This window comes from Coloeus monedula (genome assembly GCF_965178545.1).
Source record: "Coloeus monedula genome assembly, chromosome: Z".
Classification (NCBI taxonomy): Eukaryota; Metazoa; Chordata; class Aves; order Passeriformes; family Corvidae; genus Coloeus; species Coloeus monedula.
Window position 1 is genome coordinate 54100479 of NC_138822.1, and position 21449 is coordinate 54121927.

General features: G+C 42.4%; 1 protein-coding gene across 3 annotated transcripts in view; it reads left to right on the forward strand.

Moving 5' to 3' along the window:
* Positions 1-3755: 3755 nt before the first annotated feature.
* Positions 3756-21449, forward strand: part of GNE (glucosamine (UDP-N-acetyl)-2-epimerase/N-acetylmannosamine kinase) — a gene marked incomplete at both ends in the record, with an annotated part of 33923 nt that continues 16229 nt past the window's right edge. The window contains 5 exons of one of the 3 annotated variants that reach the window (XM_082302165.1): positions 3756-3806; positions 16664-16872; positions 19174-19625; positions 20617-20769; positions 21215-21427. In XM_082302165.1, the coding sequence (XP_082158291.1) occupies positions 3756-3806; positions 16664-16872; positions 19174-19625; positions 20617-20769; positions 21215-21427 (1078 nt within the window). Of the gene's footprint in view, positions 3807-16663; positions 16873-19173; positions 19626-20616; positions 20770-21214; positions 21428-21449 lie in introns of those variants that run through there. The other 2 variants (XM_082302167.1, XM_082302166.1) reach the window with 2 other exon arrangements.

Here is a 21449-nt window from a genome sequence, read left to right on the forward strand (position 1 = left end):
AGACAGTTTAATGGGGACAGAAAGAAAATATTGTGATGATTAATAATAACAACAACAACAATAGTAATAGAACATACAAAAAAGTGATGCAGAAAGCAATTGCTCACTGCCTGTTCACTGATCCTGCCACTTCCCAAGCAGCAGGCCCCAGACAGCTTTCCTTCCCAGTTCATATACTAAGCATGATATCATATGGTATGGAATATCCCTTTGGCCAGCTGGGGTCAGCTGTCCTGGCTGTGTCCTCTCCCAGCTTCTTGTGTCTTTCCAGCCTTATTGCTGGCAGGGCATGAGAAGCTGAAAATTATTTGACTTAGTATAAACAATACTATAAACTTAATAACAACTGAAAATGTAAGTCTGTTATCAACATTATTCTCATACTGAGAATATCAGAAACCCAGAATACAACACTATACCACCTACAAAAAATAACTTATCCCACCTAAAACCAGGACAGGGACATACCACAGAAATTACCTGTTGCTGTTCTAAATCAAGGGATAGTGAGGGAAAACCTTGTTAAAGGTTCACTTTATGCATCCCCTGCCATCCCTCTTGCATAAAGTCATACACTTATGTATTACTGCACTGTCTTGGGGTGACGTTATGATGTGTATCCCATATCGCTGCCTATGCCCAGAAATTAATTTTTGTGCCTTTCTATGCCTCTAAACTGAGCCTGAGAGGGGGAAGAGGAAAAAAAAACTGAGCAAAACTTTCTCCAAGCAGTTTGCAGCTCGTTCAAGGTCATATAAAGATAGCAGGTTTTTTTTCCCCCCAGCTGCGGCAGGGGAGTGAGGAAGGACCCAGCTTGCTGTTTGGCACTCAGCTTTTGGCCAGTTTTTTGAGTTTCTCGTTCTTCGGAGAGAGACTGAGAGTTGGACTTTGCTTTTTCCTTCTCTGGAATTCCGGATTTTCTCCCTTTCCTACTGGACTGTTTTCAACCTCAGAGCACATCGGGAGGACTTTCCACCAGGCACAGAGGGCCTGGCCCTGGGCCAAGCCCCAGCTCCGAGGAGACCAAAGGGAGGACTCTAACGCTTTCCCAGGTTTTTTCCTCCACAGTGAAAGATTTTACCATTTAACATTATTTTCCTTTCCCGGGTGTTTGTTAAATAAATAGTTTTATCTTCTTCACTTTCCTTCGAGGAAAATTTATTTTTTCCCGAACCTGGTGGGGGGAGGGGTGGTTGTACCTTCTCTCAGAGGATATATTTCTAAATTTGGCCAAACCGGAACATGCACCCACACAGGTATGTCTGCAGAGCCTGCCTGAGAATAACAATGACCCTTCAGCTAGGGAGGCTAGGACAAAGGCACATAATACTGAGAGATTCAAATGCCTTGGGGATACTTTGCTGCCCCTCTGAAGCCTGTAGCCATGTTTTCCTGCACACTGGGTAAAACACCAGTACAAGTCATATGGCACACAAGGGACCAGGACAAGAACACTTGACTGTCCCTACAAGCACTCAGGTGTGCTCATTTGTCTGAAGGAGTTGGGTAGTTTTCAGAGAAGACTCAATAATGTCTCAGACTCTTGGGTTCCTGCTTTTTCTAAGTTTTAGGAAAAGTAAAAGACAGAGGGCTGCAGCACAATGGACACAGCTCCTGGCAGATGCGAATTTTCCACAGTGCTACAGAACACAGTACTAAAGGAAAAAATTGAGTTAAATAAATGAACTTGCATTAGTATCAATCCAAAACAAAGGCCCATCTGTAAGGGTATTAATCATTGGTAAAGTCGGAAGTAAAGGTCCCATGCCAAACAAATGATCAGTGACATTTGGAGAAGCAGGATGACAAATGTTTGCGAAAGTGGAAAAGTACAGTAAGAAAGGAATTGTGTTTCAAGAAGCCCAAGGGAATTTGGGGTTTTCTTTCTAGTAGTGTTGTCCCAGAGGAAAAAAAACCGAGAGCTTCAGTTTCTAAATTTAAGGTCCTCTTTTTGTCAACAACAGAGAAATTTTGGAAACCAAGTATCTCACAAAGGGAAATTTCAATACAGCTTGTTTTCTCCCACAACTGGAAAACATGTTTAAAACCTATATACACACATATATATTTATGTGTGTGCCTCCACATATACACGTGAAATGCAGCCCTGGGAGAAGAAAATCAGTTAATTGAATGTTTCAATGCTGAGAAGCAACAAGAGCTGAAAATACATGTGTGCAGGATGAGACTTCAGTAGAACAGAGTGTAACACTGCTGGGTTTCAGATTAGACTAGAGACAGAAAGGCTTACATATGCTTCTGAGACAAAGGAAGAAGAGAACAGCAAAGAACTCACAGTGACTATAAACTGAAAAGATAATCGCACAGATCTGCAAGCTATGTGTGTAAAATGGGGAAAAAATGCAATATACAGTTCACAGCAAACTAAGAAAATGTCTCTTTCTTCTCCAATTGTAGAAGTGCCCACCTTTTGGGAGTCTTTTGTTGCTGTCCTTCCTTTTGTTCTGATGTTTTATTTAGTAACTTGCCTTGTAGATACTTTAACTGGATAAGATGAGCAGCTAGAAAAACATCGTGGTAATAGAATGCAAAAAAAAATTAGAAACTGCCAGGTATAAACTGCCATGGCTATAAGGGAGGAATCAAAAAGGATACCAGTACAGCACACTGATCCGAATTAAAAGAGTATCACAGGAATAGTCATGACCACTACTGTTGAATTGTTTGTGTACAGGTGTAAATCTGGTCACAGAGAAAAAGCCAGTCAGTAAAATTTACAGGTGCTGTGTGCTGACCTGCTTACTGGAGCAAAGTGCTATAAATTTATGTTTTACTCTGAACATCTGTGTTCCAGGAAAAGCAAGCAGGAAAGGAGAGAATGGTTGGAGACAAGTATTTTCTCTGCAAACACTAAGGCACACATGTCAAAAATCAAAAGACATTTATGAAAGAACTGCAAGCACCCCAAGATGACCCAGAAAGTTGCATTTGAACAGGTGTCTAGAGCATCTTGGGGCTCTGCATGAGAAGGATAATTTCAGGGCTCCCTTGGGACAGGGCACACACACGCAGGCCCCAGGACTTCCCAAGGGGTCAGAGGTACAGCTACAAACAAGACACAGCAAGTCACAGCCTTCAAACACTGTCTTGAGACAAGAAGAAACTGGAATTAGACTTGTGGAGTTCTGGCTGCTGCTGTCTTTCAGACCTGTGTTTGGAAGACTCACTTGACAGGTTCTTTGCCTTGAGACAGAAAAAATGCAGATTCCTTTTGTTCTTGACCAGATCTGGGTAGTCTTGGTGATGTTAAACACACAAGATGTCATGGATAGTAGCGGGTAATATCCACAAAGATGCTTGGCAGCAGTAAGGCTGGCTGCATTTCCTCACCACTGTGCGCGCTCTGAGGGTACCCAGCCGGAGAATGGCTCCCCGAGGCACAGGGGAGCACTAGGAGGCGATACCGGGGAATACTCGGAGTAGGACCCCGCTTCCCACGCTGCCCTGTAGGGATAGCGGGACGGCCTTAGCGCACGGCGCGCCAAAGCCTTGGTCCCCAGCATGCCTGGATCACTCCGGAACACGGGGAAGTCTCAGCAGAGCCCGTCATCCCTCGACCCTTCGGCGGCGCGCGGACCCCTCCCGGCGGCGGGCGGAGGGCGGCGCTTGCGGGGCGGTCCCGGCGTGGCCCCGGCCCCGGGTGCCTCTCCCGCGGCGTGGCCCCGGCGCTGGGTGCGTCTCGGCTTGGCAGCGGCAGAGCCCGCCCGGGAAAGCGGCGGGGAGCGGCGGCCGCCATGGGGACGAACGCGCCGCCGCGCCGGGAGCCGCTGGCCCGCGGCCCCCACGTAAGTCAGGGCTGGGCGCGGGGGCCGCGGGCGGGCCGGGGGCGCTGCGGGGCCGAGCCGCGGCTGAGCCCCCGGGCGGGGAGGCAGCGCTCCGCCGAGCCCTGCGCCGAGCCGGCTCCCGGCGTGGGGGGATGCACCCGGGAGGGAGCTTCCCTGCCCGCTCGGCGAGGATGTCACGGCAGGCGCCGTCGCCAGGGCCATCGCGGGACCCGCCTCTGTATCTCCGTGTCTCTATCGGGCACACGGGATTTGGGGCCGTGCCGGCTTGATATGCTGGGCGTTTATAAGTTCTCGTGAGACCTGTGCTGAATGGTTGCCCATTTGTGCCCTTTCTCTCTGGATTCTCTTTTCATTACCCAGTGCATAGCAAGCTAGGGGAGCCGGTGACCTTCCCAAAGCTAGCACACTGTTCCTTGTAACTGTGGCTACCTTTCTATTATTTGGGAGACGAGAAATTAGATTCACACACATTAGGTTCACTCACCCTGGAGAGTGGTCTCGGCCCGGGTCTAGAATAATTTTCAGTTTTATTTTGTTGATATACCTGTGGCAGTGACGGATGGCCTCAACATGCCAGGTGCACAAGCACATTAGGAAGAAAGGCGTGCTCGCTCCAAGGATTCACTTTCAAGCAGGATGTGGACAGGGTTTGGGAGAAGAAGCATGAATGCAGGCAGGATAACAAGGGGACTTGAGCTCTGTGGGGAAATTTTTTAGGTAGGTTTTCTCAGAAGACGTTCAGCTAACACGTGAAGTCAACACAATATTGAGGGGAAGGCAGAGGGGAGCCGTACAGCAGGGAGGACAGCAAGTGCAGAAAGGTTGGGAAGATGGCACTGGCAAGGGGGCTAAAACCCATGGGAGAGGTCCAGATTCCTTGCCATTTGGCCAGCAGTGCCACTGCAGGAAGTAGTCCTAATAATGCCGTTGCCCCAGGCCATTCACTTTGCCACCTGTAGAGCAGGTTTTGTGGCTGACTGCCAGCTGGTTTTAACTACCAGGAGCTATAGCTCTCTGCATGCTTGACGGGTGTGGAAAAGGTATCAGAGGTGATGTCTGCCAAAATACAAAACAAAAGGTGTGTGCCTATTATGCAAAGAAGGCCTATTCCATTTCAATCTGAATGTTCTACCGTGTCAGTTCTTTCTCTGAAGCTTTTCTTTACATATCCTCCCTTTCCTCTTGTGTTCCAGCCAGCTTTGACTTCAGCTTTGGCACCAGGTCTCCCTGAGATCTGGAGGTGTTGAGAAATATCACCTTGGATATTCACCAGTGAAGGCATCCATCTAGGACTCAGATTTAGGCTTTAAAGAAACGGATTTCCAAAAAGCACTGAAAATATATCAGTTGTACTTATTTTTAAGTAAGAAATTAATTGACATTTTTTGCCCTCTTGGAGCAGTGTTTTCCTGTGGTGCTCTGAGTCCAAATCTGAAACCACCATGTTAGCACATCAGATACTGAAGAATAAACCAACTCAGGGACAAAAGTGAAAATTAACAAAGCTCCCAATTCATATTAAGGGAATCAAGGGTGCTGATGGAAATTACACAATTTTTGCATATCCCCCAAGACTTTAAATGTGAATATCAGTACACAGGAACTATGTGGACTGTCTGACTTGGGAGCACTCTTCTACCAGAAGATTTCTCACCTCTGCTGCATTGTTCTTTAAGCATATTACATTTAACAAGTCTACCTGCAGCCTGGAGAATTTCAGCTGGTAAGGAGATTGGTGGCCCACCCTCGGGAACATGATTCCTGTCAATACTGTACTGCCTGGGGAAGGCAGATTTTTATGGGCTATGTAAAATTGACACTAGAGCAGAGTCAAGGACCATCGTAGTATTTTCTGTAAACATGCATGATTTCATGTGGTAGAAGCCAATCATAGTGATTTTTCCACTAAGTACTTAGCTTTGAAAATACGGGAATGGCCTTTTCAAAATCTTGTTCAAATTGTATGCTTTTACTTACAATTTTAATCAAATTTTAATTCTAATCAAAAGATTGAGGTGGGTCATTGGATCTTTTTATGAGAAAATACAGGCATGAAAGCATGCTACACAATGCATAACTCATGACTGCCTTTCAGAGACACACACAGGAGGGTTTCAAAAAGCACAGGAAAAGTAGGAGGGGAGAGCCTCTCACACTCTGGAGTCTCATTGTCAGGGACACTCAGGCTGAGTTTCTTATAAATACTGCTCAGCAGCCAGGCCAGTCAGAAAGTGGTCTGTGTCCACATGAATCTGAGTAACCTCCTACACCCTGGCACACAGAAGGTCTTGGGAAAATAGGCTGCTATTCTCTTAATAGTGTATGGTCTTTCCTGGAGGGACTCGGCACAGCCTGTGGACATGGGTGTTTGTTAGAATGTCTGCTGAAGAGTTGCTCTTCCTGCAAAAATCAGGGAATATTTTAGTAGTTCCTTATATGTTTCTGTAATTCTGAACTATTTTTTCATTAAAACATCCAGTACTAAATCAAAGCTTTAATAAAAGAACATGGATAGCAAATACAGCTGAGAAAATTAGACTGTTCTAGAATAACAACTGACTCAGATGCTCTTAATGTGACTTTTTTTCCAGATAATTATCAAAAAGCCAGAAGGAAAGAAGTAAATGGCAATTTAGCATGTGGGGTTTTTCAGGTTTTTTTCCTAAATATAATGATGAATTCCAAAGATTTGCTATTCATCATCAAGGTCATGATTTACTGTCCAGGCAAAGCACATTTTCAGAAGGTTTGTTGGTTGAAGACTTTAGAGACAGTACTTCTTTTAAAATTGTGTGCTTGTTTTTACTTTTCCTTGACTTTTATTTGTTGTTTGGAAAAACCAAACTTTTTCTGGACATTTCTGGTAATGAAAATAAGGGCTATAGATACTCTAAAAAATGAGATTTTATTCTTGACCCAGAATTTAAAAAAAAGATGTACTTTTGTGGAATGCCTAATACCACTCTGATTTCGACTGGCACTTAAGCCTTCTGTTGCATCTCTACAAGCTTCTTCAAATGGAAAATCTGAAATTGTTTCAAGGAATTATAGTAGCCACGTAATTGGTTAAGATTTAAGATTCCTCTGAGAGTCATATGATTAAAGGAAACATTTGAATAACTCAATAATAACCAGTGTGTTAAAAGCTTCCAAGACGGGAGGATTTAGACTTAGTGAAGGGTAGCTACTGCTACACTTCTTTGTGCATTTTATATTCTCTGTCTCACAAAATTTCCTCATCTGTCTTGGTAAGTATAAACTGACTATATGCTTTGTACTCTAACTGTAATTTTACAATCTCATTTTCTTCTTTCATCACATTTTTTGTCATAGTGCAGTTAATAGCCAAAATCCACAAACTACACGTGAAAGAAACTATTTTAAAATTGAATATAGGGTGGAAATACATGTTTACTATTATAATTCTTTAGTTCTGATATTAGATCACTTCTTAATGGATTTTTTAATTATGTAGTAGAATTAGTACTCCTTAAAATTAGAAACTAGCCATTATCAGAAAAGACACAATATTTTAAATAGTTGTCATCTGATGGTCACATTTAAAACCACAGTTGCATTCAAGTAAGATGCCATAGAGCCTCAGAAGGATTAGGAGAGATGAAAAAAAAAACCAGTTGGACAAGAAGAGCAGAGAGGAACCTCTTGACCTGTTTGCAACACAGAAGGTATTTATAAATAGTGAGAAGTGGCCAGAGTTTGATTCCTCCTTCCTGCCAGACTTTTAACTTTCTTTTCAGCTTTCATGTCAATTTGAAGTGAAAAAATGAGGCAGTCTTAACATCAGAACTGGGAAAGCTTAACAGAGAACTTTCTTTCCAGACTTTCACAAATGAGAGACATTTGCATCTTTGGCTGTTGCTAACCTGGCTGTTTCTTCTGCATGGTTTCCTCAACCAGGTATTCATAGCAAATAATTCTCCCACCTGTACCTGAGGTGGAAACTGGGATCTGGTATTTGGCAAAGTTACCCACTGCCTTACCTAGTGATGACAGCTTCCAATCGAGTTGATTCTGTAGTGGCTCATGTCCAAATACTCTGAGTATATACAGCCACTCTACTCATTCCATTCTGAATATACTCCAAGTTGTTTTAAGCAAACCACATTGTCTACTGATCAAGGGGTGTAGATGCACATCACAGTAAGAGGAAGAATTACACCACAAGAATCACCCCAGCCTAGGCTGCCATCATTGTTCAAGACCAACTGGTTTGAAGCCAGCTTGGGCATGCTGAACTTTGTCAGATTTCCCAGTGGATGTCTGATGTGTGTCAACAATCAGCAGCAGCAATCATAGTTACTCCAGCAGGACTGAACAAGGAGTGGAGCTTCAGAAGAAACAGACAAACCATAATTTTAACAGCATTTAGTACAAGTGAAGAAAACAGACCCTCTTGAAGAATTAAACTGATCACACAAGCAGAGTTAGTCACATGATGACAGCAGAAAGTGGGTCAGTTCCACTATTTTTAGAGAGAGAATGGGAAAGAAAAGTTTTGTGGCTTGGTGGTTTTTTTAGCTGAAATTAAGATAAAGGCTCAAGACATTGAATGAGCTGGGAAAAAAAACCAAACTATTGAGGTTTCCAGCACTCTTTCCAGTGCTTTGCATGGGTTTCAGATGGATATTATCTTACCCCATACACACACTCCCAATCAAGGAATTTTGTAAAACAGAGGTAGCTTTTTCTGTCATGCATCTATCACATTATACAATTCTAGCTAGTTACAATAAACTTTATCACATTTTATAGGATATGTGGAAATGCAATTATTTTGTAACACACCAGACACCAGAATATGCCATCTTTCCAATAAGGAAAAAAGGGACTGTTAATCTGTTATAGAACATTGGCAACTCTGAAAAAAAAATGGGATATTTTTTACTAATTCCTAATTATGTCAATGAGGTTCACAACTCTGCTTGTTTCGGTTTTTGAAGCACCTAATTTTAACACCGACTCATGGAATTATTTAGATTGGAAAAGAACCTTAAGGTCATCGAGTCCAACCATTAATACCACACTGCCAAGTCCAACATTAAATCACGTCCTTAAGTGCCACCTCTACATGCCTTTTAAATAATTCTAGGGATGTGACTCCAGCACTTCCTTGGGCAGCTGCTTACAATGCTAGATAACCCTTTCAGTGAATAAATATTTCCAAATATCCAAGAATAAACCTCCACTGGCACACCTTGAGGCCATTTCCTCTTGTCCTATCATTTGTTACTTGGGAGAAGAGACTGATCCCCACCTTGCTACAACCTCCCTTCAGGTAGATGTAGAGAGCAATAAGGTCCCTCAGTTGCTCCTCAGAAGATACTTCCCTTCACCAGCTTCATTGATTTCTTTGGACAGTATCTTTCCAGAGACAAAGAACAAATTTTCATACAGTTGTTGATTTCTTCTGCCTTAGCTGGGAATTCTGTGTCTTACAATTTTATCCACATGTAGATCCCCATTTTGTGTTAGCATAAGACACTGAGCAAAGATGTAAGAGATCTGTGTTGTAATGAGAAGATTTCCCTCTTCATAGCATCTATGGCAGTGTCTTATCCCTGATCTCTTCCCTTTCTCTGGAACATCAGATATGAGCTGTGATGTGGTTGCCTACAATTGCTATTAACTGCACAGCTCACCTGGCAGTTTCAGCTGGGAAGAACAAGCGGGAAAATGCAAGGTAAAACTTGTTATGCTTTCCCTACTGCGTGTAACTGTTTATATTGTCCTTATATCATGGTAGTACATGGTACTTAGTCTCTTCCTATAAGGGATATTTTCAATGGAGTGCACTCACAGTAGCTGAACACTACTGTGCCAGAATCTTCAGAGGTTATTAGTTTGGCTGTGTAAGAAGGACCTGTTTTTCTGAAAGCACTATGGCCTTTATCTTTAAAATTCAAGTTTCTTTCAGGTGTTTCAGGCTGGACAGTACAGAATTGACATGGACAGCTGCTCTTGAAAATCTGAGTGGAAGCTTTCACCTTACACTCAGCAGCTGTCTTTGACATAAATAAAACAGATATAACTGAAAAGTTAAGTAGAAATAATAAAATTTTCACATCATGTAGATGTTGAAAAGTCATAATCCTCTGCTTTCAGAAGGGAAGAAGCAACACAGTGCTTAGCTTAGTGCAGAAGATCAGAGTGCTACTCTGTCCATCCACAATATCCATCTCCTGGGCATAGTCATGCACAATCAATGTTCAGCACCATTCACCTCTTTCAGGATGGGTTTCTAACGAATCCAAACCAGCTGCAAACCAAACCCATTGATCTTGGTTCTTCTGTTCAGATCTTAAGCAACATGATCTCTCCCAGAAGTCCCAATACTTTGGCACTAATGTCTATTTAGTCTCTGCAGGGCCTTTACCATTCCTGCAAAGCTTTTTGATGAGGGAAGGGCTAATGAATTATCTGGATACTGAGACCCTACACCTCTAATGAACCCCATTAGAGCCACAGGCTTTGTCAAAGACAGGAGGCCCTCTTCACAGTGTCATTGGAGATTTTGAGCAGCAAAGCATAAAACTGACTGGAGAAGGCAGATTATGGGCTGACGCTTCTCCTCCCATATCATCTCTCTGCACAGCGTTTATCTCTCTGCTGGAAAGCCTTGAGGCAGGGCTCACTCAGTAACAAGAAAAATTTCATCTTGTTTATGTAATATGTGAGGTCTGTGAGGGAGAAATAACCAAAAGGAGAATAAACTTTCTTGTTTATTCTGCACCTTCTACTGCAACATGCTGAAACACCATTAGAACATTTCCAGAAAAATCACATGAAGAGATGCACTGATGCTGTTGTAAGAATAATTAACTCTCAATGTAGTTGCTTCTATCTGTGTCAGTACCAGTATAAACCAGAATCTGTCCATATGTTCACACTTCCATACACTTACGCTCACATATAATTCAGGCTCTTCTAAAGCATTTTGTTTCAGTAAAACCCACTACAGATATGCTAGTAAGCTTATCATAACCTGAAAGCATTTACAGGAGACAATTCAGATTTATTTATAATGACATTTCCAGAATGTACATGGGTTTTTAAGCAATGGCCAATGTGCATAAAGGAAATCTAGTGATGCAGAAAACAATGAAAATAATTTAAATGGGACATGAATTGAATGTAAGGTGCCTTCCAGTTGCTATTAGTACATCTGGTCAGTATTGAAAGCAAAGATCCCTGGTAAAGTGGGTGTGCTGCAATATTCTTAAAACTCTGAGTCTTTGAGGAGCTATGACTCATTGAACCACAGCTGTCTGAGGACTTTCTGAACATCACCATAGGATAAGATTCTTTCTAGCTCTCTTGGGAAACAGGCAAATCATCACTTTAAATCCCCAAGGGCAAGTCTTAAAGGGTTTTTAATAATCCCAGTGAAGACATTTTTTTTTAGTCTAAGACTTCAGTATTCAAAGCCTTTTTAAACAAATATTTGTAACTGCTAGAAAAGTCAACCTTTTTCTCCCTGGTAAAGGCCAGAAATGCAACTATCTCATTCCTTGCACCTACTTTTTTCTAGGTATGTCAGACACAGGAGTCACTCTTATGGCTAATTTTTCTAAGAATTAAAGGGCAAAAGTAGAAGAGATTTGAGACCTCTCAGGTATTACATGGATGAACAAAGGTACAATCTGGACTGAAAAACTGTGGCAAAGTTCAGGTACAAAATAGCTGAATGTTGGCACAGGCTTGTTAAGATGTATGGCCCTACCACACTAGACTCAGCCACACAAATGTGAGATCAGAAGGATAAAAATGGGTGAAAAATTGTCCTTTTACTAGGACTGTATGACACCACCGACTGAAAGGTTTCTGAATGTTACTGAAAAGTTGTTTCTATAGCAGAATATAATGTGCACAGGTTGCTGTTGTTACAGACGGTGCCTCAGATATTGACCTAGGATCCAAGTCACAGTCACCTCACTAATGTGCGGCTTGACCTCGAAACATCTCCAGCCTGAGAAAACAGACCACATCCCTTTTACAGTCAACTGGAACACACAGATGACAGCAACACCTGGTAGCCGGTTGAACTGCTTTTTTCATTGTGCCGCATGCCAGTGAAGTTGTCATTTGGCAACACCCTGGGCTGAATTAACACCAAAATTACAGAATTCTGCATCATACCCAGGCACTCTTCATGATCTACTGGCAGGTGCCCTGACTGGTGAGCTGCAGTTCCTCACAGCCTGCACAACCGGGCAACTGCCTTTTTGTTCCATGACCCCTGTAGGCTTTCTGTCCTCACTGTGTATCTCCTACAGCAACCCCACAGCCCGTAGTTCTCTGACAGCTCTACGTTAAAAGCTCTTAACGTGATGGCAGTCGGCACTGAAGCCGTGAGATCATCCAGGAGTTTTAACGAGATTGCTCAGATGTGTATATATGGCGTATTCCATATATAAACCGACAGGCAGAGTCTGTTCCACCTCAACGATATGGTTCCTCTTTAGGATTAATTTTTTCACAGAAGGTGATTAGACACCGGAATGGGCTGCCCAGGGAGGTGGTGGAGCCACCGTCCCTGGAGGTGTTGAAGGAAAGACTGTATGTGGCACTCACTGTCATGGTCTGGTTGACAAGGTGGTGTTGGGTCATAGGTTGGACTCGATGACCTCAGAGGTCTTTTCCAACTTAATTGGTTCTGTGATTCTGTGAAGGCAGACCTGCATGCGGCCCTACAGACACCGGGCGGACTGCCCGGCGCCCATCCGGGGGCTACTCGGGCCGTCCGCCCGGTCCCCGGCGGGGCGGCTGCGGGGCGCGGCTCGGGCAGCCCCTCCGCGGTGCTCACTTCCTGCGAGGCGGGGCTTGCTCCGACGGATGCGAGCGGTCCGGCGCCGCCGCCGCGGTCCTGGCGCAGGGCAAGGTGACTGCGAGGCGGCCGCGCAGAGTCTGGGCCCGGGCCGGGCCAGGCGCGCAGCAGATGCGCGGGAGGCGGCGGGGCGGGAGCGGCGGGAGCTCCGCGGGGGCGGGATCGCGGCGGGGGCGCGACTGCGCCTGAGGGCGGCGCAGCGCGCGGGCCGGGGCGCGCCCCCGCGAAACGCGGGGACCCACAGTCCCGGAGATGCGGGCGCGGGTCCCCGGGAAATGCCGGGATCCACAGCCTCCGCAGGGGAAAGGTGCGCACGGACACTGTGCGGAAGAACAGAGAGAGCAGCGGGGCGCAGGCGCGGCTTTTCCCGGGGTGTGGGGGTGCGGAAGGGGGGGGGGAAATACCAGGGCAGACCCTCCACTTGTGTAAGAAGTGAATGACTTGAAGTGCCAGGAGACGTTTATGCTGGATATTAGAAAAAGGTTCTTCTCGCAGAGGGTGGCTGGAATGGGCTCCCCAGGGAAGTGGTCACAGCACCAGCCTGACGGAGTTCAGGAAGCGTTTGGACAATGCTCGCTGGCACATGGATGCCTGGGGTATCCTGTGCAAGGATAAGAGTTGAACTCAATGATCCTTGTGGGTCCCTTCCGACTCTGCATATTCTGTGATTCTTGGTGTATCAATATTCTGGAGAAGCACGGGGGGTGATCCCTCACACAAGGGAGGGGCCTGGTGAAGACATCAGCTACATTTTGTGGGGGGAATGGTGGGAGCCTTTTTTGCCCTAACACGTGTGCAGGGAGCTGGATGCTTTTCCACTCTCACAGCGGCATTCGAGCGTGTCTAAAAGACTTGGTTTGGTGTTTGGTCATCTGCACTGGGCTGCAGGAAGAGGCCCTGGGTGTGTGTGCACACAGGCGAACAGTGGCTCTGCTCCATGGGTGGGGAAGGGTGGCAGGAATACACATACATGTACATGGTATGGGAAGAGTTCAGGACAGACTATCCTGTATGCCACACAGCCAAGCAAGTGGGAAGATTACATTGCCCTCAACACATGGGCATATGCAGAGTGTAGACACTGGGAGTATTCCAGGCTCTTTGCTTTTATAACACGGTGTTTCAGAGGTGTGAATGTAGAATATACAGCTGGTGTCATTTGTTTGTGAAACAGTGATCGAGGGGTGTCTCATGTTCTGAGGACTGCTAACAAATTGTAGCTACTAGGCTGCTGTAAAGTCTGGCCCAAAATTTCCCAGTCTTAAAAAGTCCTTGAATCTAATAATCTAAAAGCTTTAGGATGGGTTGTAGAAGAGCAGTAGACCAAAACACGTGGGGATTAATTATTTCAAGCAGTCCTTAATGGAAGACTGTTTTGTTTCTTGTCCTTTCTACTAAAAATTGCTAGTCCCTGCAAGGCAGAAGAGGTATACCTTGGAGCAGGAGGATCCCCCAGCTAGAGAGTTCTGTGTAGGTCAAACTCAGTATGTCATCAAACACTAGAATCTAAGAGGCAACTGTTAGTGATTAATTATTTCAAATAGTTTTGGTGAACAGTTCTGAAAAGAGATGATTTGCCTACAAAAGCTGATAAATTCTAAAATCACAGTGGTAACAAAATTTTGTAGCTAGGGCATCACAGCTCTGCTTGAAGGAATTTACTGTTAATGGCTGAAGGGACTGGGCCATTACTTATTGACAGTGTCTGAGAATACAGAATTATTTTTGCATTTAGGCTCAGAAAAAATTGTTCTCAGGATATAAAAATGCCTTTTGTTAAACTGTGATGTAGCAATACATCACATGTTTCTTTAGAAAACATCCATGTTATCCTGGCAAACAATAAAACACTTTAATTAGTGGTAAATTTCCACATGCAGTTGACACTTACATTGCATTGTTACCTACCTTTTGCTAGGGTAAATATTTTGGTTCTTCAGATAAGCAGGTGTTTAAAATTGACAGCAATCAAAAACCCGTCTGTACCAAGACCAGTGCATGGCTCACTTGGCAGCTTTTTAAACTATTGTGTTACAGAGTTTTAAGGCAGTACTGGAAATAATTCTGCTTTGAGCTTACTGAAACATAATGTTAACAGAAGTTTAAATTGACAAATAACAGGAATTGCCTTTAATTCTAGTCAATTCAGACAGATTTGGAGTGTCTCCACATCTACCTCTAAAATTATTTCGAGATATCATTATTACAGCCAAATACCAACTGTAATTAAATGTGGTCTGCATGGCTGGAAGGATGTGTGGTCTAGTGATTCAGTTCTGTTGGATCTGTAGGTATGGTGAAACATGAGATTTTATTTTTTCACAACTTACAGACCTACTATTTTAGGAGATGGTATCTTCTGTGGCTGGATGGAAGGTTTTTAGAATTTTAGGCAATGCTTGAAGAGAAGGAGGACAGAAAACTATTCTGCTTCTTAAAAGCCTGTTTTGCATAAATGAAAAGAAGCTGCTTTGTCAGAGGGCTCATGGTGATCCTAGCTCATACAGGTAACTTGGAGTTAACAGACTTCAGATAAGTTTGCTTTGTCACTTCCTTATTTTGTAGTTCTTTACTCTGGCTTCTTCGTTTATATAATATAGAATATGTATGCAGCAGTGGCTGACTTGAAGTCTTGTGAGAGGTTTGCCTCTAGTTATACTAATATTGTTCATGCAGTTTTGAAGACAAGCTTACAGGTGTCTCAGAAGTGACATTCACATCTTGAACACAATTTTATTTGAATCAGTGGCTGGTTTTACATACATAATGACAGGATGTCCTGCTCAGAACCATCTCCATAAAGAGGTGGTTTTAGAAATGAGGAAAAGTAGTGAGTCTGCTAAATCTGAGTCTGGCTAATGTCACTGCCAGTCATAGTTTTGCAGAGCCATAATGGGTTGCAAGTGGGCTAGAGATGCCACTTTTCCTTTGACACCTTGGGATAGATTCCTGATCACCCTAACGTTGCTATTACACCAAAGTATTGTTTCGTCATGTGTGGTGAAACCTAAACTAATGTCTTAAAAATAGGGAAATCTTGAAAAGTTGCTGGATTTTGTAAGTTTCATGCAAGTGTGATGTCACAGTAGTCGCTCTTTTAGAACTTTACTGAAAAAATCTGAATGCAATCTAAAAGGAGCGTGGAATTGCTCTTATTAATATTATCATGTATGTACTGTCATGCTTTTCTACCTGGCAAAAAAAGTAGAGAGATTGATACTGCTTCAAGTCAGAGATAACCAACCCTTGTGCATTAATCCAGAAAAAGTTAGGTCTGCACAGACGAGTGAAAATCTGACATAACATTAGATTTTGTACCAAAAGGATGGTACTTAAACTCTTGCTAACACCGTAGTAATTTCTGTTTGGGAGGAGAGGAAATCTGGGTTATTTTGGGGGAGTTATTGCTGTATCCTTTTTTAATAGGTTTATTTGAACCTAATTCTGTATTATTGATTTCCTTAATGTACTTTGGCCTACAAAAGGTTATGTAAGGCTTTAGAAGTAAATGTTTAACTCGCTTTACCTCACCAAAATGTGCTTAATGGAGATATGTAAACTGACTTAGTCAAAAACTTCCTCCTTTTGTTTACAGAGTCTGTCGGTGGATGCATCTCAGCAATTTGTTCCATTCTGTCATTTTGGAATATGAGCTTTTATTTACTGAGGCAGAATAATTTTTCTGCTTATACAGAAGTTTCCATCTAAACAGGGAAAATTCATTTTACTGTTAAATTACAGTTGAATTTCATAATACTTAATACTGTTTTTACAGAATTTTTATATCCTATTTATAGAAATAGAAGTATTAAAATTGAGTTTTAACTAGGAAAAAAATACATTTCTATTCTAAATTTTGGAAACAGAACTTACTCACTCATTCTGTTAGGTACCAGGTGTCTGCTATCAGTGGAGTAGTTACTGTGTCCGGGCTGCACTTGTGTATGCTGCTCATGAAGTATGTAAATTATTGTTATTAATGACGCACTTTTTTTTTCTTCTGTTATGTCAGGAGGTGTACTTCAAGAATCTTTCAAAACAGAAACAAAAGGAAGTCATGGAGAAGAATGGAAACAACCACAAACTTCGTGTTTGTGTTGCTACTTGCAACCGTGCTGATTATTCGAAATTAGCTCCCATTATGTTTGGCATTAAGGCAGAACCACAGTTTTTTGAGCTTGATGTCGTAGTGCTTGGTTCCCACCTGATTGATGACTATGGGTAAAGTGAATTTTTTTCTACCAATATGTTTCTTAGGTGTTAGCAATGATAACATGAATGTTAGATAAGAAAAAGTCTTGGCATCATAAGTGTACACAACAAAATTTTACATTTTTTTCCAGAATTTTATTTTGCAGCTCCTTCTGAGGTTGCATATTTCTGGCATTTTTTCAATCAGTCTTGGAATTCTAGAAATGTCCATGTAAATGCTGTAATTGAGACCTTAAACAGGATCACAGACTGTATGAAGTGAGAAACTCATGTCCTTCATTTTTCCCTAAGAACCCGGTGATTTTCAAATGAAAATGTGCTACAGTTTTTTAATTTTCACAGAGAAAAGATCCTTCTCCGTCATTTTAAATTGCAACTCTTCTGCTTTACAGAGTTACTGGAGAAAGTACTTACATATTCCATATCCCAGGAGAATACTGTTAGTTCTTACTTTCAGCATTGTGGAGGCAGGAGTGTGGTTGTGTGTTTCTGACAAAATGCACAACAAAATGATAGATATATGGTTAACTGTGGTATATGGTTAGGTGGGAGAGAATAGAGTCCCCCTCCATAACTCTAAATAAATAAGCAATCAGATCACCTGACCAGGAGGATGAGATGTCTTGGTCCAAACCCCTTCCCTTGGCAGGACTTCCCACATTCCAGGCGGATATTCTCCTGGTTGCTGGGGAGAAGGTAGAAGGAACAGCATGGGTAGTCTTTCTGGGGTTGTGGTTGATTTTCATCAGGCTGCATTTACCAGATTGGACCCCGTAAGTGAAATAGATACGAAAACACCCATTTTGGAAAACAAAATCAGACTTCAGCTTAGGTCTGCAGCATATCAGCATTGTTGAACTTTTAGAAATGGATAAGCATATCTTCAAGTAAAGACACTTTCTGGACTTTCCAATGAGAAATTTTGGCATTTTATAAGCTAGGATGGGAGGAAGTTATATTATCTCAAACTACTAAGACAGGATGTTCCACTGGTGACTGTTCTCCTTCTGCACATTAAAGTGCTCTATTCCTTGCTTTGTACTGGACATTGTTTCCATCCAGTAATATGGCAAGGTGAATTCAACATCACAAAACTAACCTGATTCAAAATAAAACCAGACAAGAAAAAAAAAGGTTGAACTTCTTGACAGGTTAGTATGTTGAATTGCACCCTGTCTAATTGGAGAAATAATCCCATTTCATTTGCTAAAGAGAAGAAACATGGCCCTGATTTCTCTATATTACATAACCTTCTGCTGTCTGCAAGACTTGTGCAGAGTAATACAAAATACTACTTTTCCAGTTCCAAGGTGTTTAACACTAGTCTCTATATTGCAAATTATTTGTAATGCACAAAGCAAACGGTAGAGATTTTGATCTGGCAAATGTTTTTGCTGTTAGTTGCTTTGTGGTAAGTATTCTAAAACCCAGGTACTCCTTGGGTTTCTTTCAGGGCCCAGCCCTGCACCCCTTAATCTGGGTCATCCTGGAAAATGAGTGGGTCCTCAGAACATACATTTTCTACTTATGTGAGTGGGGTAATCAACAGTAACAGAAGTCAAATGACAGTGATCCTGTGACGTGCCTGTTACTGAAATACTTGGAGGATCGTAAAAGAAACAAAACTACCAGAAATGCAGTCTTGTTTGTCCCCTAGATTTTCACCTTTCAAAATGCAAAGAATATTGAAGGAAAGAGAAGAAAGTTCTCTGAGATAAATGTACATAATTGGGAAAATGGTAGGTCTGTGAAGGACATTTGTAAATGGCATTGGAAATGTAATGAAGTTTATGCTGTATAAATGTGAGCCACTTCACGCAGTAAAATAAAAAGGATTTGCCTTAAAAAAATACAGAATCTGAAATAATACGTGCTAGCTGCAGGATGTTTTCTTTAAACATACAGGCCTCATCTTTGTAGCACATCTTTTGTATTTACACAGTTGTCCACAGAAAAGTCAATAAACATACCCTTTCTGACAGGAAATCATGCCACATTTGTTTTCTGAAAGGCTCTGCAGACACATAAACAAAGAGTTTGGTTTCTGAGGATTTCCAGATCATGTTCAGCACAGTTCCTCCTTAAAGGTGTCTAGAGAAACTGGATGTTTGGAATATTAGGTAGGATCTTCACATGCATGAGAATATTCTGTTAAAATCTTAAAAGCCACTTTCCTCAATGAAGAAGATGTGAAAAGCAGGTCTTTGTTTAAACTGCAGTACAGCTGTTGTAATTCACATTTATTTTCTGAAGCGATATTGCTGTAAAATCAAGTTGCATTTGCTCTAACCCTTTTTCTCTGACCTTCAGTAATACCTATCGTATGATTGAACAAGATGACTTTGATATTCATACAAGACTACACACCATCGTGAGAGGGGAGGATGAGGCAGCTATGGTGGAGTCGGTGGGCCTTGCATTAGTCAAGTTACCTGATGTCCTCAACCGCCTGAAACCTGACATTATGATAGTTCATGGGGACAGATTTGATGCTTTGGCCCTGGCCACGTCGGCAGCCCTGATGAACATTCGCATTCTTCACATTGAAGGTGGGGAAGTCAGTGGGACCATTGATGACTCCATCAGACATGCCATAACCAAACTGGCCCATTACCACGTGTGCTGCACAAGGAGTGCAGAGCAGCACTTGATAGCCATGTGCGAAGACCACGACCGCATCCTTTTAGCAGGCTGTCCCTCATATGACAAGCTCCTCTCTGCCAAAAACAAGGACTACATGAGTATTATTCGCATGTGGCTAGGTAAGCTTTTCTCACATGACTTTCAACACTAGACAAACTCAGTAAGTAGTAGGCTATCAATCCAAAAGTAATACATTTGTTAATAGTACCTGGCATTTATTTCTTTCTATGTTTGCTTTCATTCTGTATTCTGCCAGGTACAGCTGAAAAGCTACAAATCTGTTCTATGGAACACTTCTGGTCCTTCTGCCAAGTCAAAAAATAACTCCTTAAATGGGTAATTTCTCTGAGCTGAACAATTTAAAAGCAGAACAGTCATATATGAACAGTTATTTTGGTGTAAAGGATATGTTTAAATAGAATCAAAGCTCTTCAGGCCTAATACAAAAAAATCAAACAGAATTTGTATTATGAACCTTTTTCTGAGGAATGCACTGCGACAGGACAACATGCACCAAAGGCTTTTGGTGTTTCATACTCATTGACTTACAAATAATTCCTGTAAACAGTGGTGTTTTATGTTTGCTTTTTATCTTTGACAAAGCAGTCTCCTGTATGGCTACCATGTGTAGCTGGAAGCTGGAATCTTTTTCAATCAGTATGCTTTGCAGACAAATGTTAATCAACGGTAATAAGACAAGTATGACTGACTATCTTAAAGCAGTAGAAATGAAATCTTTACTTGAGAATGGACAACTGCCAGAAAATCTGAGCAGCTTCAGGAGTTTTTCCAGATTTACTGTGGTGTAAGAACAGTCTCTCGATCCTGGTCTTAGAAAACTTTAGAAGTAGGCTTGAAAGTTAACAGTTTGTTGACATTTAGGTAGTGGTCTCTAAAGTTATGAGATGTACTTAGAGAGGCAAATAACAAGCTAGGTTACCCTGTGACTCCCTTGATTTTTATTCTAGCATTGATACCTATCTGTTAGATATATCCCATTCAGTGCCTTGACTTTCAGGCTTTCACATCTGTAGTTTCAAAAGTATGTCCGGCCTTCCTCTTGCTATTCTACGCCAATGAAAAAACTTTTCTTGCCCTCCATTTGGACAGGTGAAGATGTCAAAACCAGAGATTATATAGTTGCTCTGCAACATCCTGTAACCACAGATATTAAACATTCCATAAAGATGTTTGAGCTGACACTAGATGCACTCATCTCCTTCAACAAGAGAACACTTGTTCTATTCCCTAATGTGGATGCAGGTGAGTAGAATACCTTCATGACAGAGTGACATATAACAAATTGTCTTTAAAAGAGTGCTTTTATCCCAGGTCCTCCAGCCAGATGGAAATAGCTGGATGGTGTCAGCCTCATGGGTGCATCTGCTGCAGCTCCATGTTCACATTGCTGGAGGACATTTCAGCTTTTCAGTGTGGGAAGGAAAATGAAGAGAAACCACGTGACATGTAGGAGCAATATTAGTGCCTCTTAACTTAAAACTACAAAGAGCCTTTTACAGTGAATTCTTGGATCAAACTTTGGCTTACCTACCGAGCTATGCAATTTACACTGTAAGGATAAAAAGAGAAACAAAACCTGTTCAGAGCTGGCAATTCAGTGAACGGCTGGCTACTAGATCCTTTGTGTGTCTGGGCTTTGATTTTAAAAGTAGAAGTTAAATCATTTATTTACTTTGTTTTTCTGTAGGAAGCAAAGAGATGGTTCGTGTGATGAGGAAGAAGGGCATTGAACATCATCCCAATTTTCGGGCAGTAAAGCATGTGCCATTTGACCAGTTCATTCAGCTAGTTGCTCATGCTGGTTGTATGATTGGTAACAGCAGCTGTGGTGTCAGAGAGGTTGGAGCGTTTGGTACACCTGTCATCAACCTGGGGACACGTCAGACGGGAAGAGAAACGGGTACATTTGCTTGACTCTCTAG